Source organism: Hypanus sabinus, chromosome 5, assembly GCF_030144855.1.
Source record: "Hypanus sabinus isolate sHypSab1 chromosome 5, sHypSab1.hap1, whole genome shotgun sequence".
NCBI lineage: Eukaryota > Metazoa > Chordata > Chondrichthyes > Myliobatiformes > Dasyatidae > Hypanus > Hypanus sabinus.
This window is the reverse complement of record NC_082710.1, coordinates 583723-611009: the sequence shown is the minus strand read 5'-3', so window position 1 is coordinate 611009 and position 27287 is coordinate 583723. Positions and strand designations below refer to the sequence as shown.

Below are 27287 nucleotides of genomic sequence, written 5' to 3'. Positions count from 1 at the left end.
CAATACAATGCAACTTGTAATACATCCATGCAGAAAAGTACCATTTGCATCAACTGAAAATGGAACTAGACAGAATGGAAAAGCTCGGAGCCATTAAAAAAAATGATGAACCAACTGAATGCCTCAATTCGCTTGTCATTGTTGATAAGAAAAATGGAAAACTGAGGATTTGACTAGAACCAAGAGACTTGAGTCGGGCCATTGAAAGAGAGCATTTCAAATTGCCTACTCATAAAGAAATTATGTCACAGTTTGCTAATATAACCATACAACAATTACAGCACAGAAAAAGGCCATCTTAGCCCTTCTAGTCCATGCCGAACGCTTACTCTCATCTAATCCCACTGACCTGCACTCAGCCCATAACCCACCATTACTTTCCCGTCCATATACCTGTCCAATTTTTTTTAAATGACAATATCGAACCTGCCTCTACCCCTTTTACTGGAAGCTCGTTCTACTCAGCTACCACTCTCTGAGTAAAGAAGTTCCTCCTCGTGTTATCCCTAAACTTTTGCCCTCTAACTGTCAACTCATGTCCTCTTGTTTGAATCTCCCCTGCTCTCAATGGAAAAAGCCTATCCATGTCAACTCTATCTATCCCCCTCATAACTTTAAATACCTCTCTCAAGTCCCCCCTCAACCTTCTATGGTCCAAAGAATAAAGACCTAACTTGTTCAACCTTTCTCTGTAATTTAGGTGCTGAAACCCAGGTAGCATTCTAGTAAATCTCTGTAATCTATTTTGTTGACATTTTTCCTATAATTCGGTGACCAGAACTGTACACAATACTCCAAATTTAGCCTCACCAATGCCTTGTACAATCTTAACATTACATCCCAGCTCCTATATTCAATGCTCTGATTTATAAAGGCCAGCATACCAAAAGCTTTCTTCACCACCCTATCCACATGAGACTCCACCTTCAGGGAACTATGCACCATTATTCCTAGATCACTCTGTTCTACTGCATTCCTCAATGCCCTACCATTTACCTTGTATGTCCTATTTTGATTAGTCTTACCAAAATGTAGCACCTCACACTTATCAGCATTAAACTCCATCTGCCATCTTTCAGCCCACTCTTCTTACTGTCCTAAATCTCTCTGCAAGCTTTGAAAACCTACTTCATTATCCACGACATCACCTACCTTAGTATCATCTGCATACCTACTAATCCAATTTACCACCCCATCATCCAGATCATTAATGTATATGACAAACAACATTGGACCCAGTACAGATCCCTGAGGCACACCACTAATCACCAATCTCCAACCTGACAAACAGTTTATCCACCACTACTCTCTGGCATCTCCTATTCAGTCACTGTTGAATCCATTTTACTACTTCAATATTAATACCTAACGATTGAACCTTCCTAACTAACCTTCTGTGTGGAACCTTGTCAAAGGCCTTACTGAAGTCCATATAGACAACATCCAGTGCTTTATCCTCGTCAACTTTCCTAGGAACCTCCTCAAAAAATTCAATAAGATTTGTCAGACATGACTTTCTATGCACAAATCCATGTTGACTGTTCCTAATCAGACCCTGTCTATCCAGATAATTATATGTACCATCTCTAGGAATACTTTCCATTAATTTACCCACCACTGACGTCAAACTTACAGGCCGATAATTGCTAGCTTTACTCTTAAAACCATTTTAAAACAATGGAACCACATGAGCAATACGCCAATCCTCTGGCACCATCCCCGTTTCTAATGACATTTGAAATATTTCTGTCCGAGCCCCTGCTATTTCTACACTAAATTCCCTCAAGGTCCTAGGGAATATCCTGTCAGGAACTGGAAATTTATCCACTTTTATATTCTTTAAATGCGTCAGTACTTCCTCTTCTTTAATCATCAAAGTTTCCATAACTATCCTACTTGTTTCCCTTACCTCACACAATTCAATATCCTTCTCCTTAGTGAATACTGAAGAAAAGAAATTGTTCAAAATCTCCCCCATCTCTTTCGGTTCCATGCATAGCTGTCCATTCTAATTCTCTAAAGGACCAATTTTATCCCTCACTATCCTTTTGCTATTAATATAACTGTAGAAACCCTTTGGATTTATTTTCACCTTACTTGCCAAAGCAACCTCATGTCTCCTTTTAGCTTTTCTAATTTCTTTCTTAAGATTCTTTTTACATTCCTTATATTCCTCGAGCACCTCATTTACTCCATGCTGCCTATATTTATTGTAGATCTCTCTCTTTTTCAGAACCAAGTTTCCAATATCTCTTGAAAACCATGGTTCTCTCAAACTTTTAATCTTTCCTTTCAACCTAACAGGAACATAAAGATTCTGTACCCTCAAAATTTCACCTTTAAATTATCTCCATTTCTCTATTACATCCTTCCCATAAACCAAATTGTCCCAATCCACTCCTTCTAAATCCTTTCACATCTCCTCAAAGTTAGTCTTTCTCCAATCAAGAATGTCAACCCTGCGTCCAGTCCTATACTTCTCCATAATTATATTGAAACTAATGGCATTGTGATCACTGGACCCGAAGTGCTCTCCAACACATACCTCTGTATGTATCTGTCCTTCTCCATAATTATATCATTAATGCAAAGCATTTTAGTAAATTAGATGCATTCTCCAGATTGTAGCAACTTAAATTAGATGAACCGAGTTCAGAATTGTGCACCTTTAACACTCCTTTTGCCAGATGCTGTTTTCTTAGGCTTTCTTTTGGAATTGTATCAGCTCCTGAAGTGTACCATAAAACCATTCACATATTATATGAACACATTGAGGGTGTCGATACATCCATGGATGATATTATTATTTGGGGATCGACTAAACAAGAGTATGATGCCAAGCTCAGACAAGTCTTTGAGGCAACATGCAAGGCGAAGCTGAAATTGAATAAAGACAAATGTCAGCTAGGAGTGACTGAATTTACATTTGTGGGTGATATCATCAGCAAAGAGGGTGTGCGTCCTGATCCATTGAAGGCTTCTGCTATTGAGAACATGCCAAGACTGCAATGTAAAAGGGATGTTCAGAGGTTTATGGGAATGGTTAGCTATATGGGAAAATTTATACCCAATCTCTCGGAACAGCTTGCTGCATTGAGACAGCTAACAGAAAAGAGAAATGAATGGAGCTGGAACCATGAACAGGAAAAGGCATGGCAAAATCTCAAAAAAGTGCTCACAAAAGAACATGTATTGAAATTTTATGATGCTGAGAGACCCATCAAAATCTCATGTGATACATCTCAAGTAGGATTAAGGGCAGTATTACTCCAGAACCGTGATAAGGAGTGGCTACCTGTGGCGTATCATCTCGTTCTTTAGCTGATCCAGAAATAAGGTATGCCCAAATTGAAAAAGAATTGCTCAGTATTCTGTTTGCTTGTGAGTGATTTCATCAGTTTGTGTCAGGGCAATCTATTGATGTTGAAACTGCTCACAAGCCTTTGATTGCATTGTTTAACAAACCTTTAAGTGACTGTCCTTTGCGAATTCAGTGAATGATGAGCAAATTGCAAAGATATGCATTGAATGTGTCATACACACCTGGAAAATTCATGTACACGGCTGACACACTTTCCAGAGCTGTGGATCCAACAACAAAAGACAGTCACAGGAATGCTATCGATGTTCAGGTATTTATTGATATATTCATAGAAACTGTACCTGTTGCTCCCAAAAAGTTGGAACTGCTGCATCTTGAGACAGAGAAGGACAAAATTCTCAGTCAGGTAATACAAGAAGTGATGGATGGATGGCCAGATAATAAACATGACTGTACCTCAGAAGTACAAGCATATTGGAACCACAGATCAGAACTTTTCTGTCGTGGATGGGATACTGTACAAAGGTAACAGAATTGTAACTCCTAAAGAAATTTCTGTAAAGAGATGCTTGATAAAATTCATGAAGGCTACCTAGGTATTGAAAAATGTAAGAGAAGGGCATGGGAAGTGATGTTTTGGCTCAGGATGAATCAAGAAATTGCAGGATTGATGTCTTCTTGTCAAATATGCTTTAAATACCAACCTAGCAACCCTAAGGAGCTGCGTCATCCACTTTCGAATCCTCAGAAGGCAGTCGTTGATCTTTTTGTAACTGACAACAAAGACTATCGATTAATAATGGATTACTACTCATTGTATCCGGAAGTGTGTTGTCTGGGCAGAATAACTACAGAAAATGTCATTACATGCATGAAATCAGTTTTTTGAAGACATGGTGTATCTGATGAAGTTTTCACAGACAATGGTCCACAATTCAGTAGTGAATGCATGAAACATATTGCTCGTGAATGGGACTTTGTTCATATGACATCTAGTCCATTTTTCCCTCAGTCTAATGGATTAGTTGAGAAATCGGTAGGAATTATCAAGAAAGTGATTCACTGTTATGAATGTACCACAGCTCTGAGGGGCCGAAGGGTGCGGGGTAGCCCCCTCCTTTGTGAGAATCGCAAGATCACTATTGAGTCAGTTCAGGAGACCCAGGAAATGAGAGAAAGACATGCAGAATCCACAAAGAGTTGGAATGTGTCCTGGCCTCCGAAAGGCGGACCCATTGATACTGACTATTGTCTCTTGGAGACAGACTTGTGTATTGCATCCTGTACGATGCATTGAAGCCCCCAGGCAATGAACTGAGGGGGAGGTTGGTTGAGGGATTGCATCATCTCAGCCTGATTGATATCTGAGACCCTGTGAGTCAGGATAAAAGAGGGATAAAAAAAACGCTAGCGATCCCGTAATAGTGAAAGCCGGTGGGAAGGCCACGTGCATCCATTTCCATTTGCCCCGGAATCGGTGTGCCTTTACCACAGAAGAACGGTTTTTAGCTAACAACGGGGAAATCAACTCCCAACGACTCTCGAAGGATTGACATCATAAAAGGAATGGGCAAGTTTTAACCCGTCTTTCTCTCAAACCAAAACGCTGCAGCTTGAATGAACTAAAGTGATTTTCATATTTCCATCGGACAATACATTATCCCTTAGACAACGATAGAGCTATTTCTTATTGATTATTATTATACCCGTGCTTTTAGATTTAGTATTGATGACGTATATCATCTGTATGTTTGCATTGATGCTATTTTTGTGTATTTTTATCAATAAATACTGTTAAAAATAGTATCATCAGACTTCAATGGACCTCTCTATCTTTGCTGGTAAGTGACCCAGTTACGGGGTACGTAACATCACAAAGTAAATGATGTGATTTTTATAAAGCTTTGTTAGTTTATCATAGTACTCCACCTGCATGTGGATTTTCGCCTGCTCAACTCTTGATGAGACGATGTTTGAGATCTAATCTGCCAATGGATGAGAGCCTTCTGAGAACAGAGGAAGGTGAACAAGAGAACACATGGAAAGATGAACACCGTAATTTGATAGACGTTCTCGTCCATTACCTGAACTGCACCAAGGAGATGAAGTAAGATTACAAGACAGAATGAACACACAGACACAGAAATCTAAAGTACTTGAAGAAGTACAACCCAGATTGTACATGGTCTAAACAGAGGAGTGAGCAGTGCTAAGAAGAAATCGCGAAGACTCAAGAAAGAGCCAACTTCAGAGATTCAGTTATCTGAAGAAGACAAGACAAAACATGTAAATAATAACAAAGAAACACAAGAACTGTGTGTACCACTTAGAAGGTCTACTTGTGTTCGTAAACCCACAGAGAGACTGATAGAGACTTGTTGAATTATGTATTTGCTTTGATTAATGTTGTTAATTGTTTTTGTTTTAAGGAAAGGAAGATGTGGTGATATCACATGCAATGATGTGCCAGTACATGACTGGACAGAGCACTGAGCATCAGTAGGATTGCTAGAATGTTCCAGCATGCGGCTTGGTTAAGACGTGTTTGTTTATTATTGTAAATAATAGTTCTGTAATTCTTCCAGAATATAATTCTTCACTGTTAACCCATGGTACGTTTAAACAGAAATATCATAACACTCGTGCAGGACTCCAGGGAGGTTAATTTAAAAGTTTGAGTCTGTGGTAAAGAAGGCAACTTCATTGTTGGCATTTATTTCAAGGGGAATAGAGTATAAAGGCAGGGAGATAATGCTGAGCCTTTATAAGACACTAGTCAGGCTGCACTCTTATTGTCAACAGCTTTGAGCCCCATATCTCAGAAAGGATACATTGCCATTGGAGGGAGTCCAGAGGAGGTTCACAAGGATAATTCTGGGAATGAGGAATGTATGGCAACTTTGGTCCTATACTCATTGGAATTTAGAATAATGTGGGGGGAGGGGATCTCATTGAAACCTACTGAATGTTGAAAGGACTGGATAGAGTGGACGTGGAGAGGATGTTTCCTCTGGTGGGGGTATCCAGAACTAGAGGGCACAGCATCAAAACAGAGGGGCGACCTTTTAGAACAGAGGTAAGTCGGAATTTTTAGCCAGAGAGTAGTGAATCTGTGGAATGCTCTCCCATAGACTGCGGTGGAGGTCAAGTCCGTGCATATATTGAAGGCGGAAATTGGTCATTTCCTGATTGGTCAGGGCATCAAAAGATATGGCGAGAATGCAGGTGTATGGGTTTGAGTAGGAACCGGATTAGCCATGATGGAATGGTGGAGCAGACTCGATGGGCTGAATGGCATAATTTTGCTCTTCTAATTGTTTTGTGGTCTAATGCACTAATACTCACCCTGGTGGCTGCAATTTTGTCCTATCATCTGCCTGCCCTTCCTGACAGTCTGACTGCATGCTATCTTTCCTTTTCTTACCATCTGTCCTATCCTGAGTTCCTTCACTCTGGTTTCCAACACCGCCCCCCCCCCCCCGCCAAATTAGTTCAAACCCTCCCCAACAGCTCTAACAAATACAAGGCTATATCTCTGGTGCCCTGAGGCCTGACACTGACCAGCCCACAAGTCTGGTTCCCTGCAGCTAGCAAAGATCAGCCCACATCTCTGGTTCCCTGAGGCCAGGCACTTACCTGGCCCAATTTGTGAAAATTTAAGCTTCTGTTTCCTAACATATTATTGAAATTAAATGCAGATGAAATACTTTAGGTGCTGGAATAAGTATCACAAGCTTTAGAAACATTGTTTGGTAACCTACCAGTAAACTGAATTGATGTTAAGTCTATGATGAAGTCATCCAAGTAGCCGGATTGGTCAAATGTATTCAGCTGTGTTAAACTTTGCTGAAATGTTTCTTTGATTGCTCCCACGACAGTAGGTGTGCTTCCATTTCCTTGGAACTGAAGTACAAATACCACTTTAACGCTCCCAGAGCTGTCAAAGAAAATAGGCGAGGGAGATTAAATGGTCTACCTGACTTTCATTGCGTTATCCCTTCCCTTTCCTTCCTTCTCTGTAATTGTTAACATCCACAAACCATCTTGACAACTCCACCTCCCACCCACTTCCTCAACAAATTCCACTTGTTCCTTTGATTTGCCAGCATAAGTCACATTTTTCCCTCTCCTCCTCCTCTTTCAGTATTCTAAAGAAGCTGTTGCCTCTGGAACTTCCTGATTTCTTCTTCTCTCTCCATAACATCATTATATCCTGCCACCCCTGACATGTCAGCATGTCACACAGTTAATTGGGTTAAATCTATCTAATAAATCCACAGAACATCAGATATAGAATACAAAAGAACAATCCCAGTAAGGTTTTCTTCATTACAAGTTATCATAGTCATTTACTTCACTTCAGGAGATTCAAGGAATTTCATGAAATCTTACAGTGCCACAGTCCTATCAATTTTATTAGCTTGTTTTGCTTTATAGAAAGTTTTACAATTCAGTGAACGGAATATAGTACAATCCAGGGTGTTGTGTTGACCGCTTAACCTGCTCCAAGATCAATCTAACCCTTCCCTCCCATATGGCCCTCCATTTTTCTATCATCCATGTGATATCTATGAACATGTGAGCATAAACTGGGAAGTTACTGTTTTGTGATATTACTCTGAGTATCTGGGCGAGAAACTTACTAAAGAAAGAACCTGCAACATGCTGTACTTTCAGTTAAGATATCTGCTTAAAAACTTCTTATATTACAATGCTGAATGAATAACTTTGATCTCCAATGCAGGAAGGTGATCCCAGGAAAAAGCTACCACAATCTGCCAGTCAGAAATGTTATGGGTTGGAGATGAACATCACTATTGATTATGCTGTTTACTGATGGTATAGGAGAGAAAAATATGATAGGGTGTAAAGTTTGATACTGTGGCGACTCATTTCCTAGCGTATCCGAACCGACTCACAATTAGATAGCCTACGGGGGTTTGCGAGCACAGAGCTTTGGAGCCTCTTCGCCATGGGGGGCCGGTTGACAGAGGCTTAAAAGTGAGGCTGAAGTTTTCGAATAAAGTTTTTTCCTTCGACTGCAGTTACCGACTCCGTGTCGTAATTTTAGCGCTGCGTGTAGCACACCGCTACAATTGGTGACCCCGACGGTCCAAACGATTTTTGGACCAGAAATGACCGACGCCGCCTCTGTTCATGCGGTTTCGTTGAAACTGCCAGGTTTCTGGACACAGCGCCCGGACCTATGGTTCCAGCAAGCCGAAGCCCAATTCCACGTTCGCCAGATCACCTCAGAAGACACCCGCTACTACTACGTGGTGAGCTCCCTCGACCAGGACTCTGCGGCCCAGGTCGCGGAGTTCGTACAGTCGCCCCCGGCAGACGGCAAGTACACAGAATTCAAAGCCCTGCTCCTCAGGACTTTCGGACTCTCACGGCGCGAGCGGGCTGCCCGTTTACTGCACCTGGATGGCTTGGGCGACAGACCTCCATCGGCTTTAATGAATGAGATGTTGTCTCTGGCCGACGGACACACACCCTGCCTCATGTTTGAGCAGGCATTCCTGGAGCAACTCATCGCAGGTCGCTGGCAACCCCTGGCGTTTTTCAGCAAACACCTGCGACCACCCGAGCTTAAGTACAGTGCTTTTGACCGGGAACTGTTGGCGCTCTACCTGGCAATCCGGCATTTCAGGTACTTCCTAGAAGGTCGGCCCTTCACCGCGTTCACGGACCACAAACCGCTTACCTTTGCGTTTACGAAAGCATCCGACCCCTGGTCATCCCGCCAGCAACGCCACCTGTCCTACATCTCTGAATACACGACGGATGTCCGGCACGTCTCGGGTAAGGACAATGTCGTGGCGGATGCGCTCTCTCGCCCTACCGTTCATGCCCTTTCCCAAGGGGTAGACTTTGAGGCGCTGGCAGAGGCACAGCAGGCGGATGAGGAGATTCCGAGTTACAGGACTGCAGTCTCCGGTCTGCAACTCCAGGACCTCCCCGTGGGCCCAGGTGAGAGGACCCTACTCTGTGACGTCGCCACCGGCCAGCCCCGTCCGGTCGTCCCATCAGCATGGCGGCGCCGCGTTTTCGACTCCATTCATAACTTGGCGCATCCCTCCATCCGGACAACTGTCCGGTTGGTTTCCAGCAGGTTCGTTTGGCACGGACTCCGCAAACAGGTCAGTGAATGGGCCAGAACGTGCATGCACTGCCAGACGGCCAAGGTGCAGCGGCACACCAAAGCCCCACCGCAGCAGTTCCATCCCGCCCACCGGCGTTTCGACCACATTCATGTGGATATCGTGGGCCCCCTGCCAGTGTCGCGCGGAGCGCGTTACCTCCTGACTATCGTGGACCGGTTCACAAGATGGCCAGAGGTGGTCCCGCTCACCGACACCACCTCCGAATCTTGCGCCCGAGCCCTGATCGCCACCTGGATATCTCGCTTTGGTGTACCAGCCCACATTACCTCCGACAGAGGCGCCCAGTTCACCTCCAGCCTGTGGTCAGCTATGGCCAGCCTTTTGGGGACTCAGCTGCACCACACAACTGCCTACCACCCACAGTCGAACGGGCTAGTGGAGCGTTTCCACCGTCACCTGAAGTCGGCCCTCATGGCCCGCCTGCGAGGAGCCAACTGGGCGGACGAGCTTCCCTGGGTCCTACTCGGCATCCGCACAGCGCCCAAGGACGACCTGCACGCCTCGTCGGCCGAGTTGGTATACGGCGCGCCCCTGGTCGTCCCCGGGGAGTTCCTACCAGCCCCAAGGGGGCAAGAGGAAGAACCCACAGCAGTCCTGGGCAGACTTCGCGAGAAGCTCGGTAACCTGGCCCCCATACCCGCTTCACAGCATGGGCGGCACCCAACCTGCGTACCCAAAGACCTACAGAACTGTAAGTTTGTGTTTGTACGAAGGGGCGGGCATCGGCCACCGCTGCAGCGGCCATACGAGGGGCCGTTTATGGTGCTCCGGAACAACGGGTCCACATTCGTGCTGGACGTTGGGGGGAAGGAGGAGGTTTTCACGGTGGACCGCCTCGCCGGCCCATGTGGACCTGGCGCAACCGGCCGAGTTTCCGGCGCCTCGGCGCAGAGGCCAACCTCCCAAGCAGGTTCTGGCCTAGACTGTGGACATTGGGGGGTGTATCGCCGGTTCTGGGGGGGGGGGGGTTATGTGGCGACTCATTTCCTAGCGTATCCGAACCGACTCACAATTAGATAGCCTACGGGGGTTTGCGAGCACAGAGCTTTGGAGCCTCTTCGCCATGGGGGGCCGGTTGACAGAGGCTTAAAAGTGAGGCTGAAGTTTTCGAATAAAGTTTTTTCCTTCGACTGCAGTTACCGACTCCGTGTCGTAATTTTAGCGCTGCGTGTAGCACACCGCTACAATACAACCTGTTTGAATCTAAATAACCTGGGACCAAATTGCGACAAATTTTACTCACTAAGTGATTAGTAACTTGCCTGATTTTAATTGCACTATATAGTTTGTGCGTCTGAACAAAGTCAATATATCCCCTGCACCACAAAATGTTACTTAATGTAACCAAAAATTGAACCAATCCTGTCACAATATGTGTAACTTTAAAAGCGGTTTCCTGTTCATGATTAAATGTTTCTGGTTTGAAAAGTATGTGGAGAGTACAACAACTGAGTTAAATGCCTTTAAAATCTCTTTTACCACTGTATATATAAGATCTCTTTATTTAACATCTCCTTTATCACTATACGTATAAGAACCATGGAAGTTTTGATCAGAGAGTAAACTTTAAAAATTAAGCTGTGAATCTAAAACCATGTAACATGTCCAAACATCAGATTTGTAGGTATTGGAACATACCTGAATTCTATAACCTGTGCAAGGCCAAATTGGTTGGACAATCTGGATTTTGAGTACACCGATCTGAGCTGAAATCAATGGAAAGAAACAATATTTCTTATCCACAAGTACATTTTAAAATAAAGGGTATATTTCTAAGATAACAAAAGAAAAACTTTTGAACTTGGAAATCCCTCTCTCACAGGTTCATTCCACATTCATAGTTCAAAGTTTTTGTGGGCACCCATTAGTTTTTAATAAAGAAAGGCTTTAAAAATAATGTCAGGGTATCCACAGATATTTTGTTCTTTTGAAAATCAATCAGTGAGCATTGTACATTTTAGTTATAACCTTTAGAATGGTTTTGATGTCCATCCACCACTCCAGAAGGAAGATGGAGGGAGAAAAGTTTAGAGATGGAGTAAGGCTGCAGAAGAAGTGTTATACAGATGTGGAGAACAGAATTTGAGAGAGAAAGAACATATATCTTTGGCTGATCGTTTTAAGGAAGGAAAGATAGCTGCAGATCTCTAGGCATAAAGAAGTGAAGCTGTGAGGAGAGGCTGGGTGGAAGGGATCAGAAATGAATGCAGAAGGAAAGGCAGTGAGGGAACAGTTTGAAATACAAGCAGTGCCACAATAAGTAGTCTTGTATATTACCACTGAATACTTGGCATCCCATTAACAAAGTTGCTGCAAGTCAGTAACAAGAAAAGCAAGATAGTGCTACTGTGGTTACCATGGAGGACAAAGATGAAGCTAACCTTGGCAAACATTTAGTAAAGGACTGAAAAACTGGGGTACCTTGAACATTAGAAACTAGAGCTGCTGATGGTGCATGAGATGTTTCTTGTCACTGGTTGGTGCATATGTTGCAAACTACTGGTTAGGTTGCGCCAAGAATGTTCCGTGTAGTTTTGATTGTTACATTATAAGAAGGATATGATTGTACTGGAGAAGGTGCAGAGGAGAATAAACAAAATATTGCCTGGATTGGAGGATTTTAGATATAAGAAAAGATGGACAGGCTGTGCTTGTTTTCCCTGTAGCAAAGGAGACTGAAGGGTGACCTAATAGAAGTTTATAATTCATGACAGATGTAGACAGGGTGGACTGGGTAAATATTTTTTCTACAGCAGGGATTTTAAAAACAAGAGACATTGGTTTAAGGTGAGAGGAAACATTTTAATGCTGATGAGGAAGTTTTTTTTTCCGCACGGAGGGTGGTTAGTATGTAAAACAGGCTGCCAGAATAGGTGGTAAAATTGGGTTTAATAACCAGGTTTAAGAAGTATTTTACAGGCAAGGCACAGAAAGGTGTGGTCTTAGTGCATGTGAATGGGATTAGTATAGGTGGGCAAAATGGTGAGTATGGAGGTTTCTGTTCTATGTCACCATAGTCTAGCCACTTTATAATGAAGTGAATGTTTCATGCCTTTACATGTTAACACCCTATGTACCTTTTGTGATGACACTCAGATGTCTTAAAACAATAACGCTCATTAGACTGATGATTTGAAATAACACTCTGCTTTGCTATTCTTATCAAAGTAGATCAATTCATATCTCCCAACATTATATTCCATTTGCAATGATTTAACCTTTTTGTTTCTTCACTGCAAGTTTTTGTCTAAAGAGCTTCCTACTTTAACATCATGCTGCTGATATAGTTTTTAAAGATTAGCTTCAATTGTCACATGTACATTGAAACATCAGTGAAATATGTTGCTTGCGGCAACAACCAGCACTGTCCAAGAATTGCACTGAGCAGCCTGCAAGAGATGCCATGATTCTGGCACCAACATAGCATACCCACAACTTATTAACCCTAACCAGTACCTCTTTTGAATGTGGGAGGAAACTGGAGCACTCGGAAGAAACCAATGTGGTTATGGGTAGAACATACAAACTACGTACTTACAATTGAACCCTGATCTTACAACTGGCGCTGTAAAGTCTCTTTCACCTATCAACTTCCCAGCTCTTTACTTCATCCCTTCCACTTCAGATTTCACCTTTCACCTAGTGTTTCTCTCTCCCCTCCCCTCACCTTTTAAATCTACCCCTCAGCTTTTTATCTCCAGTCCTACCGAAGGGTTTCGGCCCGAAACGTTGACTGTACTTTTTTCCATAGATGCTGCCTGGCCTGCTGAATTCCCCCAGCACTTTGTGTGTGCTGCTGCAAAGAGTTATGCTAACTGCTATGCTACCATGCCACCCGAACATGTCTATACGCAGTTAACACAATAGGTGGTGATATTGGTGAATATGAGTGGGAATTAAACTTTGGTTCTTCAGATAGCTACCAAAATGTGGCCTGTGAACATATTTCACTTCTAATAATGAAATTGCAGAATAAAATCCATTAAGTGGCTTTGAACAGAGCATTCTTACTTGTGCATGAGTTTTATTTGCTAACACAAAGAACTCCATTGAGCTGCTTGTTGCCAAGTTATCGTTGTAAGGAACATTTAATATTCTGAAATTTCCTTTGTAGTAAACTTTCCATGGACTGGAATTTGCAGCTTTGAAGGAAAAAAAAGGGAATTATGTTAGCAGTGGTTGCACTGTGAATTAGCAAGGCACACAGATACAGACCCTTTGGCCTAACAGTCCATGATTACCACTGTGATTTAGCAAGGCACACAGACCAGGGTGAAGTAATTGAGCAATACAACACAAATACAGACTCTTTATGTGTCTTGTTCAACAGTCCATGCTAATCATGTACCTACCTACCTTGTCCCAATTTCCTATGTTTGGCTCTTATCCCTCTTAGTCCTACCCTTCCACATAATGCTTCTGCAATGATATGATTGTACCTGCTTCAAGCACTTCCACTGGCAGCTCCTGCCACATACTCACCACCCTCTGTGTGGAAATATTACCCCTCAGATCTCGTTTAAATCTTTCCCTTCTCAACCTAAATCTATGCCCTCTAATTTTGTACTCCCCTGCCCTGTTGAACATCCACTTTATCTATGTCTCTCATAGGGGTTGAGAGGGTGAACAGCTACACATCACCGAGGTCTGTACATACCAGATGTGTTGTGAAAAAAGTACAGTGTCTCTTTCACCTGAGGAAGTTTGGTATGGGTCCCCAAATCCTAAGAACTTTCTACAGGGGCACAATTGAGAGCATCCTGACCTGATGCATCACTGCCTGGTGCGGGAACTGTCCTTCCTTCAATTGCAGGACTCTGCAAGAGTGGTGCAGACAGCCCAGCGTATCTGTACATGTGAACTTTACACAATTCAGGACATTTACAAAGACAGATGTGTAAAAAGGACTCATTGGGGACCCGAGTCACCCCAGCTACAAACTGTTCCAGCTGCTACCATCTGGGAAACGGTACTGCAGCATAATTGCCAGGACCAACAGACTCCAACGCAGCTTCTTCCACCAGGCCATCAGACTGATTAATTCACAGTGATACAATTGTATTTCTATGCTATGTTAACTGTCCAGTTGAATATACTGTTTATTACAAATTATTATAAATTGCACATTGCACATTTAGATGGAGACATAAAGATTTTTACTCTTCATGTACAGTTTGTGAAGGATGTAAGTAATAAAGTCAATTCAATTGTTCATTTTAAACATTTCTATAAGGTTGTCCCCATTCTCTTACATTTCAAGGAATAAAGGCCAAGCGAAAATCACCTCTTCAAAAGGGTAACCAAAACTGAGCACAGTACTTCAAATGCAGTCTCACCAACTGTAAAATAATGTCACAACTCCTGTGCTCAGTGCCCTGACTGATGACGTTATAGGTGTCTTTATAACATAGAAGGAGATCATTTAGTCCATTGGTTCTCAAACCCATTAGCCCAGTTATTTTTCTGTACTCAGTTCTCCAAAATCTTTTCCCATTCATCTAAACTACAGACAACTTATATTGAGGTTCTAAACTCAGAGCAAAATATTCTGTTCCTGTTTACACCTTCCCCACTTTATAATCTTATTGATTTATGTACTTATCAAGAACATTAGCTTATCTCCTGCCAAATAGCCTGGCTTCACTACCACCTTAACCCTTTACTCACGTTTAGACTTGATCCTTACCTTTAGTCAGAAATATTGCTAAAATGGCAACTACAACTGCAATAATGGCAGCCAGTCCACAAATAATCAAAATAGTTGTCACAATGCATCTGGTGGTTTTCATGGTCAGCAAATCAAATTGCTCTGTGAAGACAAAGAAAAAGATCACTTAATCAGAATCAGAATCAGGTTTATTATCACCGGCATGTGATGTGAAATTTGTTAACTTAGCAGCAGCAGTTCAATGCAATACTTAATATAGAAGAGAAAATAAAATAATAATAAATAAATAAATCAATCAATCACAGTGCATAGTTTAAATAGTTTAAAAAACAGAAATACTGGATACTAAAAAAGTGAGATTCAAAATAAGGAAAGCAAATACAAATATTGAAACATCTTTAACATGAGAGCTATCCCATCACAGTTGAGAAAGATATTAATAAAGCCCTGAAATTAATCAGTGACAAATGTTATGTTACAGACATGAGAAGTGAAATGGAGAAATTAGAACTGGCTGATTGAGGAAATAAAGTGAGATGACTATAGTAGAGTGGATTGATTAAAACATCTTTACAGTAACTAAGTTTTCTTTAGGCAGATATTAGAAGGATACTGGGGTAGTTAATGTTCAGCAGAACTGCACAAACTTTAAACTCTTTTGGTTCAAAGCACAAATCTCACCCAGCAAGAAAAAAAGGGGGGGGGGGAGAGGAAGAAACAATAAATAAATAAATAGATAGATAGATAGATAAGGGATGGGGTAAGTAGGGGAGGGAATATTAATGGAAGTTAGAGAAATCAATGTTCATGCCATCAGGTTGGAGGCTACCTAGACGGAATATAAGGTGTTGTTCCTCCAACCTGAGTGTTTATTTATTTATTATTTTCCCCCCTTGTTTTCTTCTTTTCTCTCTCTGTCCCTCTCACAATCACTCCTTGCCTGCTCTCCATCTCCCTCTGGTGCTCCCCTCCACCTTTCTTACTCCCTAGGCCTCCCATCCCATGATCCTCTCCTTTCTCCAGCCATGTTACCCTTTTGCCAATCAACTTTCCAGCTCTTAGCTTTATCCCTCCCCCTCCTGTCTTCTTCTATCATTTCAGATCTCCCCATCCCCCTCCCACTTTCAAGTCTCTTACTATCTCTTCTTTCAATAGGTCCTGACAAAGGGTCTCGACCTGAAACGTCGACTGCACTTCTTGTTATAGATGCTGCCTGGCAGTCTGAAAGCAGAACAGCTAAAATGAAATACCTACAGCATATCAGTAAAAATCTTAACCAGGGTGTTACACAGAGAAGGCAGCACATCTCTCTAATGTGTACAGTGTTGAAATTTCAAATATCCTGAACATTAAAACTATGGCTGTGCAAGACATCATTGTCAGAGTGAATTTGCTGAAAATGTCATTGGTGATCTCTGTGTAATGTGCACTTTATTTATGAATAGCAAAGATTCTGGATTGCATCAAAATCTTCAGTATATTCAGAAAATGAGCAGTGGGAGACTTTTGATGTAATTTGGACCTTGACTGTTGAGAAACATCTTTAAGTACATGGCACACAGAAATTACATTGCTTCTGTTTGTAATGTACATGTGGAAAATGGATCCAATTTCCAGGCATATATTCCCACATGAAGCAGAGTGATTAGACCGTAAAGCTCAATACCACAAAAATGAATTAAAGTGAATTGCACAGCTTCACTTAGGAGGAAACATGAGGGAAAATGGATGGGGACCAGTATGATAGAGCTGAGAGTGAGCCAGCAGGTTTACAAGTAGATGATAGATGTAACATGACTGTAATGAAGAACAAGCCAATGACTGAGCACAAATGCAGACAGAGCAAAGAGTTAAATTGTACCACAGAGACAAAATTCAAGAGTGAAGAATGCAGCATTGAAGGCGCAGCTTAAATGCACATAGCATTCAGAATAAGGTGGACGAAATTGGTCAGTATGACGTTGGGGGCATCATTGAGTTGTGGCTGAACGAAGGCCATAGTTGAGAGCTTAACATCAAAGGATATACTTTGTATCAAAAGGACAGGCAAGAAGGCACAGGCGATGGCGTAGCTGTTGTTGGTAAAAGATGGAATTACATCTTTAGAAAGAAGTGACATAGAGAATATTGAATCTTTGTGGATACAGTTAAGAAACTGCAAAGGTAAAAAAAAACATTACGGGAATCATATATCGGCCTCTAAATAGTAGCCAAGATGTACAGTTGAGATTGCAAAGGGAGCTGTAAAAGGCATGTAATAAGGGTAATGCCACAATTATAATGGGGGACTTCAATATGTAAAGGGATTGGAAAAACTAGGTTGGTGTTGGATTGCAAGAGAGGGAGTTTGTTGAATGCCGATGAGATGGCTTTTTGGAGCAGTTTGTGCTTGAGCCTAGTCAGGGAAAAGCTATCTTAGACTGGGTGTTGTGTAATCACCCAGATTTTATCAGGGAGCTTAATGCAAAGGAACCCTTAGGAGACATTGATGATAATATAATTGAATTCATACTGCAACTTGAGAGGGAGAAGTATAATTCACATATATCTGGATCACAATAGAATAAAGGGAATTATAGAGGCATGAGAAAGGAGCTTGCCCGAGTGGATTGGAGGAGGATACTGGTGGGGATGATGGCAGAGCAGAGGAGGCTGAAGTTTCTAGCAATAGTTCACAAGGCGCAGAATAGATATGTCCCACAGAAAAAGAAGTTCTCAAATGGCCATAAGACAACGGAGCAGAAGTTGGCCATTCGGCCTATCGAGTCTGCTCCGCCATTTTATCATGAACTGATCCCATTCTCCACTTAGTTCCACTCCCCCGCCTTCTCACCATAACCTTTGATGCCCTGGCTACTCAGATACCTATCAATCTCTGCCTTAAAAACAGACAATGACTTGACCTCCACTGCCGCCTGTGGCAAAAAATTTCACAGATTCACTACTCTCAGGCTAAAAAAATTTCTTCGCATCCCTGTTTTGAATGGGTGCCCTTCAATCCTCAAGTCATGCCCTCTCGTTCTAGACTCCCCCACCATGGGAAACAACTTTGTCACATCCACTCTGTCCATGCCTTTTAACATACAAAATGTTTCTATGAGGTCTCCCCTCGTTCTTCTAAACTCCAAGGGTACAGTCCAAGAGCAGTCAAACATTCCTCATATATTAACCCGCTCATTCCCGGAATCATTCTAGTGAATCTTCTCCGAACCCTCTCCAATGTCAGCACATCCTTTCTTAAATAAGGAGCCCAAACCTGCACACAGTACTCCAAGTGAGGTCTTACCAGTGCCTTATAGAGCGTCAACATCACATCCCTGCTCTTATAATCTATTCCTCTAGAAATGAATGCCAACATTGCATTCGCCTTCTTCACCACTGACTCAACCTGGAGGTTAACCTTAAGGGTATCCTGCATGAGGACTCTCAAGTCCCGTTGCATCTCAGAACTTTGAATTCTCTCCCCATTTAAATAATAGTCTGTCAGTTTATTTCTTCTACCAAAGTGCAAGACCATACACTTTCCAACATTGTATTTCATTTGCCACTTCTTTGCCCATTCTCCCAATCTATTCAAGTCTCTCTGCAGACTCTCTGTGTCCTCAGCACTACCAGCCCCTCCACCTATCTTTGTGTCATCAGCAAACTTAGCCACAAAGCCATCTATTCCATTATCCAAATCATTGATATACAATGTAAAAAGAAGTGGCCCCAACACCGACCCCTGTGGAATACCACTGGTAACTGGCAGCCAACCAGAATGGGATCCCTTTATTCCCACTCTCTGTTTCCTGCCAATCAGCCAATGCTCTATCCATATGTAACTTTCCCGTAATTCCATGGGCTTTTATCTTGTTTAGCAGCCTCATGTGCGGCACTTTGTCAAAGGCCTTCTGAAAATCCAAATACACAACATCCACTGCATCTCCCTTGTTTAGCCTACTTGTAATTTCCTCAAAAAATTGCAATAGGATTTTCCTTTAAGGAAACCATGATGAGTTCGGCCTATCTTGTCATCTGCCTCCAGGTACTCTGTAACCTCATCCTTGACAGTAGACTCCAACAACTTCCCAACCACCGATGTCAAGCTAACAGGTCTATAATTTCCTTTTTGCTTCCTTGCCCCCTTCTCAAGTAGCAGAGTGACATTCACAATTTTCCAGTCCTCTGGAACCAGGCCAGAATCTATGGACTTTTGAAAGATATTTGCTAATGCCTCCGTGCCCTCCACAGTTACTTCCTTCAGAACACAGGGGTGCATTCCATCTGGTCTGGAAGATTTATCTACCCTTAGACTATTCTGCTTCCTGAGTTCTTTCTCTGTCGTAATTGTAACTGTGCACACTCCTCTTCCCTGACACACTTTAGTGTCTGGTATACTGCTGATGTCTTTCTCAATGAAGACATGCAGAATACTCGTTCAGTTCCTCCGCCATCTCCTTATCTCCCATTACAATTTCTCCAGCATCATTTTCTATCAGTCCTATATCTACTCTCACCTGTCTTTTACTCTTTATATACTTGAAAAAGCTTTTAGTATCCTCTTTGTTATTATTTGCTGGCAGGGGTCAAGGACTGCATTATAGCCAAGGAAAGGGCTTATAATGCAACAAAAGTGAGTAGGAAGTTGGATGATTGGGACGCTTTTAAAATCCAACAAAAGGCAATTAAAAAAGCTGTAAGAAGGGAAAAGATGAAATATGAAGGCAAACTAGTAAATAATATAAAGCAGGATACCAGAAGTTTTTTTCAATTACATAAGGAGTAAAAGGGAGGTGAGAGTTGATGTTAGTGTACTAGAAAATGATGCTGGTGAGGTAGTAACGGGGGACAGAGAAATGGCAGATGACCTTAATGGGTACTTTGCATCTGTCTTCACTGTGGAAGACAGTAGCAGTGTGCCAGAGGTCCGTAAATGTCATGGAGCAGGAGTAAGTGGCATTGATAAGTCACCTGGACCAAATGAACTACACCGCAGAGTCCTGAGAGAGGTTGCTGCAGAGATAATCATGCATTGGTCATGATCTTTCAAGAATCACTTGATTCTGGAATGGTCCTGGAAGATTGCAAACATCACTCCACTCTTTAGAAAGAAAGGAGAGAAAAAGTAAGGAAATTATAGGCCAGTTAGCTGATCCTCAGTGGTTGAGAAAGTGCTGGAGTCTATTATTAAGGATGAGATTTCAAGGTACTTGGAGACCAATGATAAAATGTCAAAGTCAGCCTGGTTTCTGTGAAGGGAAATCTCGTCTGACAAACTGTTAGAGTTCTTCAAGGAAGAAACAAGCAGGGTGGAGAAAGGAGAGGCAGTGGATGTCATTTACTTCGATTTTCAGAAAGCATTTGATAAGGTGCCATACATGAGACTGCATAACCAGATTAAATCCTATGGCATTACAAGAGAGATACTGGCATGGAGAGTGGAATGGCTGACAGGCAGGAGGCAGCGAGTGGGAATAAAAGAGGCCTTTTCAGCTTTGCTGCCAGTGACTAGTGGTGTTCCTCAAGGGTCATTATTGGGACCACTACTTTTCACATTGTTTTCAATGATTTGGTTAATGGAATTGATGGCTTTGTGACAAAGTTTGTGGATGATACACAGATACGTGGAGGGATAGGTAGTGCTGAGGAAGGAACACAATTGCAGCAGGATTCAGACAAATTGGAAGCCTGGTCAAAAAAAAGGCAGATGGAATACGGTGTTGGGAAATGTATGATAATGCATTTTGGTAAAAGGAACAATAGTGCAGACAATTATCTAAATGGGAAGAAGGTTCAATCATTAGAGGTGCAGGATACTTAGGAGACCTTGTGCAAGACTTCCAGAAGGTTAATTTACAGATTGACACTGTGGTAAAAAAGCCAAATGCAATATTAGCATTTATTTCAAGGCAAATAGAATATAAAAACAAGGAGATAATGCTAAGCCTTTATAAGACACTAGTCAGGCTGTACTTGGAATATTGTCAAGAGTTTTGGGCCCTATATCTCAGAAAGGATGTGTTGTCATTGTAGAGTCCTAAGAAGGTTCACGAGGATGCTTCTGGGAATGAAAGGGTTAACACCTGAGGAACATTTAACAGCTTTGGCCTGTACTCACTAGAATTTAGAAGAATACAGGAGGAACTCATTGAAACCTACCAAATGTTGAAAGGACTAGATGGGGTGGATGTGGAGAGGATGCTCCCTCTGGTGGGGGTAGCCAGAACTTGAGCGCACAGCGTCAAAAGTGAAGTGACATTTTAGAATAGAGGTAAAGAGGATTTCTTTTAGCCAGAGAGTAGTGAATCTGTGGAATGCTCTGCCACAGGCTGTGGTGGAGACCAAGTCTGTGGGTATATTTAAGGAAGAATTTGATTGTTTCCTGATTGATCAGGGTATCAAAGGAAATAGTGAGAAGGCAGGTGTATGGGGTTGAGTGGAACAATAAAATGGCAGAGCAGACTTGATGGGCTGAATGGGCCCATTTCTGTTCCTATGTCTTATGTCTATAAAAGAATAGGGGTTATCTCAAGAGAACTGGCACACAAACACTTATCTCGGCCTTATGGCTTGTAATAGTTCCAAAAAGCTGCTTGTGTAGCAGATAGAGGAATGTTGAAAAAATCAATTAAGGATACGGAATAATATTGTGGCACTTCAGATGAATTGTAATCACTTCCAAGTAGTGCTTTGTGCTTCACGGTGACTTCATGATAAAAAGACAGGCATTGACCATTCATTCATTTCAATACTCACAGCAGAATTGCAAAACTATTTTGATTCCTCATGATGAGACCTGATCTCACTATCAAATTTCACACATTCTTTTCTGTCCTGATTACCTTCTTGCTGTGGATTTAATGTCAGTTAAGAACACTAATTATTTACATGTTAAAAAACCCAAAAGAAATATGTATCAAAAGAAAAATCCGCAAATAGTTTAGATCCATGTCTACATGTTTTGCTTATGTGTTTGATTGTATACAAGTTATCAGAAGATATTGTCTGGTGCATTGAGTGTTTATTGATGTTTCTCCTCCATTTCATCCGTACTTCTGACCTCATCAGCTACTGGCTCTTATGTTCCCTTTTCCTTTAAAGAAAATAGTGTCTGCTGCACTATTCTTAACCAATTCTGTCCCAGAGTATAATTGTCTTTACAGAAACCTACATAACATTTCCTATTTTCAACCTTGTATCTGTCCTCTATTACCTAGAAGTAGTTTATCTATACATCCTTTCTCACCAATTCATCAGTGCTAAAGCTATACAGCACAATTATTAAAAGCATAGAATTCATTCTTACCTTTGAGTACATTGAGGTGTAGATTGTCAGATCAAGAAAGGTAGGCATTGACTTTCTCTTGTGCAAAAAGAGAACCAATAAGAGAGAACAGACCATGCAATAACAAAATAAAAAACAGGTTAAACTTGTCCTGTAAAACTCAGTTGATATTTGTCCAACAACTGAAGTTGAAGCAACTGGACTTTTGCCAAGAATTTTCTTACAATGTAAAATGATCTGTTCAGTTTTATTGAAACTTCATTGTATTTTTGCATTGTATGTTTAGGTGGGTTTGTTAATTCTCCATCTCTTCTTGAAAATTTCAATAACAAGCTGCATTCAGTACAAATGAATAAATCTTAATTGAAAAATGGCTCATTAGTATAAATGCCAATAAAATAACTGGCTGTCAAAAATCTTGTGTCTCATTTAGGCTACATCTACATTAGACCGAATAATTTTGAAAATGCTGGTTTCGTGTAAAAACAATAGGCGTCCACACTATGTGTTTTTGAAAATATCTCTATCCACACTGAAATGGAGATTTCGGCAAATCTCCTCCTGCTGCGCATGCGCAGGACACATCTACTGAAAACAAGCAACATGTTTGGTGTCGAATCTCACTGTAGAAATGTGCATTTGTGTAGTTACAGACTAGAAAAATTTAAAACATCAGACAGCTGTTGGCTCTCGTGCGGGAGAACTCAAAACTTAAAAAAACAAGTATGGGAACGTACGGAGGCAACCAACAGGGAATTCACGGACCGTCTGACCCGGCTGACGACGAACGTTGAGAAACTGACTAACTCTGTTGCATTAATAAAGCACCTTGTTAAATGTATAAAAGATGTCTGCATCAGTGTTATCTTGTATTTCCATACAATGTTACATTAGGCTGTTACGCATCTATTGTCAGAGAAGTACTTGCATAAATAGGTAAACCACCTTCATACGAGCAAGGACAGAAAACAGCAAAGTGAGTACAGTATACTTCTTTATTCAGTAAGTTAAGGGTCAAAGTATTTGGTGAGTACATTTCTAACTCTTCTGGCTTCAGTCTTGCTGCCATCTGTTCTGAAATTGTTAGGTTGCGTTCAAGAAAACAATGAGATAGCGCGCTGCCGTCTGACAGCGTTTTCAAAAGTCTCCGGTTACCCCGTCCACACTGATCTGCCCGAGCAGCATTTTCAAAAATATCCACCTTGGAAAGCATTTCTGAAAAACTCCAGTTTCGGGGGACGAAAACACCGTTTTAGTGTAGACGGAGGGTAAAAACGAACAGAAAAAGCTTCGGTTACGGATTTATCTGGCATAGTGTGGATGTAGCCTTAGTAAATTCTTGTTTTAGTTCTGTTTTATGGCCACAAAGCAGAATCCAATAAAGGCACCATTACAGCCAAAACTACTTCATTCATCAATATCCAGCCTCCATAATATACTTAAATTTACTGAATTTACCTTTTAGATCGATGGGTTATATTGACAGTAGAAATCACTTCTGTTGGTAGCTGATAAACATGAGAAATGTGAATTTTATGAGTGGTCCTTCTTGATGTCCTTTTGACTGCTTACTGATTGGAAATCTCTTGCTGATAAATGGTGAAGCACCAACCTCCTGAGTTTCCTGGCAATTATGTCGACAGTTTTGGACACTGCTGAACCTGATTCAGTGACTCAAGTTTATGCAAAAGAGAGGAGTGGCTTTGAGGAATGGAGATAAGTTTCCAGAAACTTAAACTTCCTTTGAACTTTATTTTCTTTGGTGCTTTATAGTGCATTAAGTATTTTAAATCCTTATGAAAATATTTTAAGAGCTTTTTTAATTGTGCAATTATATTAGGTGTTTCTGAAAGCTAGTGATCTTCATAAATATTCCTGGTTCATCAATTCTTTGGAAAATTATTAAGCCTAAGAATGTGGTCTGGTATTCTACAAGGGCTGGTTTGTAATTTGTATGAATGCTTTGGATGTAATGCATGAGGCATGGTTAGTAAATTTGTGGATGATACTAAAATAGTTGCAGGTAGTGTAGAAGGTTTGTGGAAGGTAGTGAGAAGGAATTCAGTTGCAATCAGATAATTCTTTATTTCCTGTTCTATTTTGCTACATATTTCACAAAAGTAGAATTGAGAAAAAATAGAGTAATAGAACCAAGAGTGAACATGGAGGTAGTATTCTCTGTCCTCAATTAGGGCCTCCTTTGTCCCCTTGCACTCGCACCTCAGTGAGTTCCATGCCCACCATGACGAGCTCTTCTTCCATTGCCTCTGTCTCCATGCCTACTTCTTTGGCAAGGACTCACTGCCCCACACCAATGATCCCTACTCCAGCCTTCAACCTTTCTCCTCATCCTGAACACCCTGCTCTGGTCTTCTGCCTGTTTTGGATCTTTTCATTGCTAATTTCTGACAACACGTCAACCGTCTTGACTCTAACACTCTTCTTTCCAATTCTCTCACTCGCTCTGCACAGGCTGCTCTCTACTCTCTCCACACTAATCCTAACCTCACCATCAAACCTGCAGATAAAGGGGGTGCTGCTGTAGCCTGGTGGAGGCCAGGTGACAACTCTCAGACACCTCCTCTTATCCTTGAACAGAATCCCACTAAGGAGCACCAGGCTATCACCACACCATCACCAATCTTATTGACTCTGGGGATTCCCATCCACAGCCACCAACCTCTTAGTTCTTATCCTGCACCTCCTGTGTCTACCTCCTACCCAAGATCCATAAACCTGACTGTCCAGGTAGACCCATTGTTTCTGCCTGTTCCTGCCCCACTGAAATTGTGTCTGCATACCTTGACTCTGTGTTATCCTCCTTGATACAGTCACTTCCTACCTATATCTGTGAGTTTTCACACACTCTTGATTTTTTTTTAATGACTTTAAGTTCCCTGGTCCTGATAGTCTCATTTTTACTATGAATGTCCAGTCCCTATACACCTTTATCCCTCATCAAGAGGGCTTTAAAGCTCTCCACTTCTTTCTGAACAGACCCAACCACCACCACACTTCTCCATCTGGTGGAATTGATCCTCATCCTCAATAATTTCTCCTTTGGCTCCTCTCACCTCCTTCAAATCAAAGGTGTAGCCATAGGCACTCACAAGAGTCTCAGCTACACCTGCCTTTTCATCAGCTACAGACTATGCCCCATGCCTACACCAACATCACTCCCCAGCTCTTCCTACACTATATTGATGACTGCATTGGTGCTGCTTCCTGCACCAACTTGAAGCTTGTCAACTTCATCATCTTTGCCTTCAACTTCCACCTTGTCCTCAAACGTACCTGGTCCATTTCTGACATCTCTCTCCCCTTTCTCTAACTCTCTTTCTCTGGAGACAACTTGTCTATTGAAATCTATTATAAACCCACTGACTCTCATAGCTACCTGGACTGTACCTCTTCCCAACCTGTCATTTGTAAAAATGCCATTCCCTTCTCTCAGTTTCTCTCTGTCTGCCACATTTGCTCTCAGGATGGGGCTTTTCATTCCAGAATACTGAGTTGTCCTCCTTCCTCAAAGAAAGCGGCTTCCCTTCCTCCACCTTCAAAACTGCCCTCACTGGCATCTTTTCCATTTTGCACACATCTGCTTTCACCCCATCCTCACGCTGCCACACCAGGGATAGGGTTCCTCTTGTCCTCACCTACCACCCCATCAGCCTCCATGTCCAGCACATAATTCTCCAAAAGTTCTGCATTCTCTAATGGGATCCCACCACTGAGCGTAGCTTTCCCTACCCCCCCCCCCCCCATTTTCTGCTTTCCACAGGGATCACTTCCTACATGACTCCCTTGTTCACTCCATCTCTCCCCACTGATCTCCCTCCTAGCCCTGGTACTTATCCTTGCAAGTGGAACAAGTGCCACACTTGCCCCTACATCTCATTTCTCACTATCATTCAGGGCCTCAAACAGTGCTTTCAGGTGAGGTGATACTTCACTTATGTGTAGGAGTCATTGACTGTATCCAGTGCTCCTGTATATTGGTGAGACCTGACATAGATTGGGAGACCACTTCGCTGAGCACCTTTGCTCCTTCTGCCACAAAAAGTGGGATCTCCTGGTGGCCACCATTTCAATTCTACTTCCCATTCCCATTCTGACATGTCAGTCCATGGCATCCTCTACTGTCACGACGAGGCAACACTGAGGTTGTAGGAGCAACTCCTTATATTCCATCTGGGTAGCCTCCAATCTAATGGAATGAACATTGATTTCTCAAACTTTCGGTAATTACCCTCCCTCCTCCTCTCCTTCACCATTCCCCATTCCTGTTTCCCTATTTCACCTGATCTCCTTACCTGACCACCACCTTCCTCTGGTACTCCTCCACCCTCCTCCCCCTTCCCTTTCTTCCATGGTCTTCCCTCCTCTCCTAACAGGGTCATATCTTTTCTAGGGTCAATGCACAATCAACATGACCAAATTATGAACTGCCTGTCTTCTGTAATAACCATGACCACATGTATTTTATACATATGAAACAGTACTGTACCCATCTGAATGAAGTCACTGAAGAACAAGACTTGTGATGCTGCAGGGCACATTCATTTTTAGTGAGATCATGCAAACGTAATTGGAGAGAGGAAATTAATGAGTCATCGTTCTTATTGTTAAAATGTCAGTGCATGCCAGGATCAAAATAGTCACAGTAATTAAGGTGTGACCTATTCATTTTTAAAAATGTGGGCCGCAATTTACACATAAACATTAAGGACCAGAAATACCAGTCCAGCTGACATGTCCCTGATCTCATTTCTAAAATTGTGCACAATGCCCCATAGTAACACATACAAAGTATAAAATACTGGAGCAATTCAGCAGGTCAGGCAGCCCTCATACAGGACA

At 42.0% G+C, this 27287-nt stretch overlaps 1 protein-coding gene across 9 annotated transcripts in view; it reads right to left on the bottom strand.

Moving 5' to 3' along the window:
• LOC132393875 (transmembrane protease serine 11C-like) overlaps positions 1–24082 on the bottom strand; it is a 141529-nt gene extending 117447 nt beyond the window's left edge. Inside the window, exons 1-6 of one of the 9 annotated variants that reach the window (XM_059969275.1) lie at positions 23886–24082; positions 22449–22505; positions 15179–15301; positions 13504–13634; positions 11131–11198; positions 7084–7259 (exon numbers count right to left, since the gene is read on the bottom strand). In XM_059969275.1, the coding sequence (XP_059825258.1) occupies positions 7084–7259; positions 11131–11198; positions 13504–13634; positions 15179–15281 (478 nt within the window). In that variant the 5' untranslated portion in view covers positions 15282–15301; positions 22449–22505; positions 23886–24082. Of the gene's footprint in view, positions 1–7083; positions 7260–11130; positions 11199–13503; positions 13635–15178; positions 15302–16297; positions 20849–22448; positions 22506–23885 lie in introns of those variants that run through there. The other 8 variants (XM_059969274.1, XM_059969278.1, XM_059969277.1 and 5 more) reach the window with 8 other exon arrangements.
• Positions 24083–27287: the final 3205 nt, after the last annotated feature.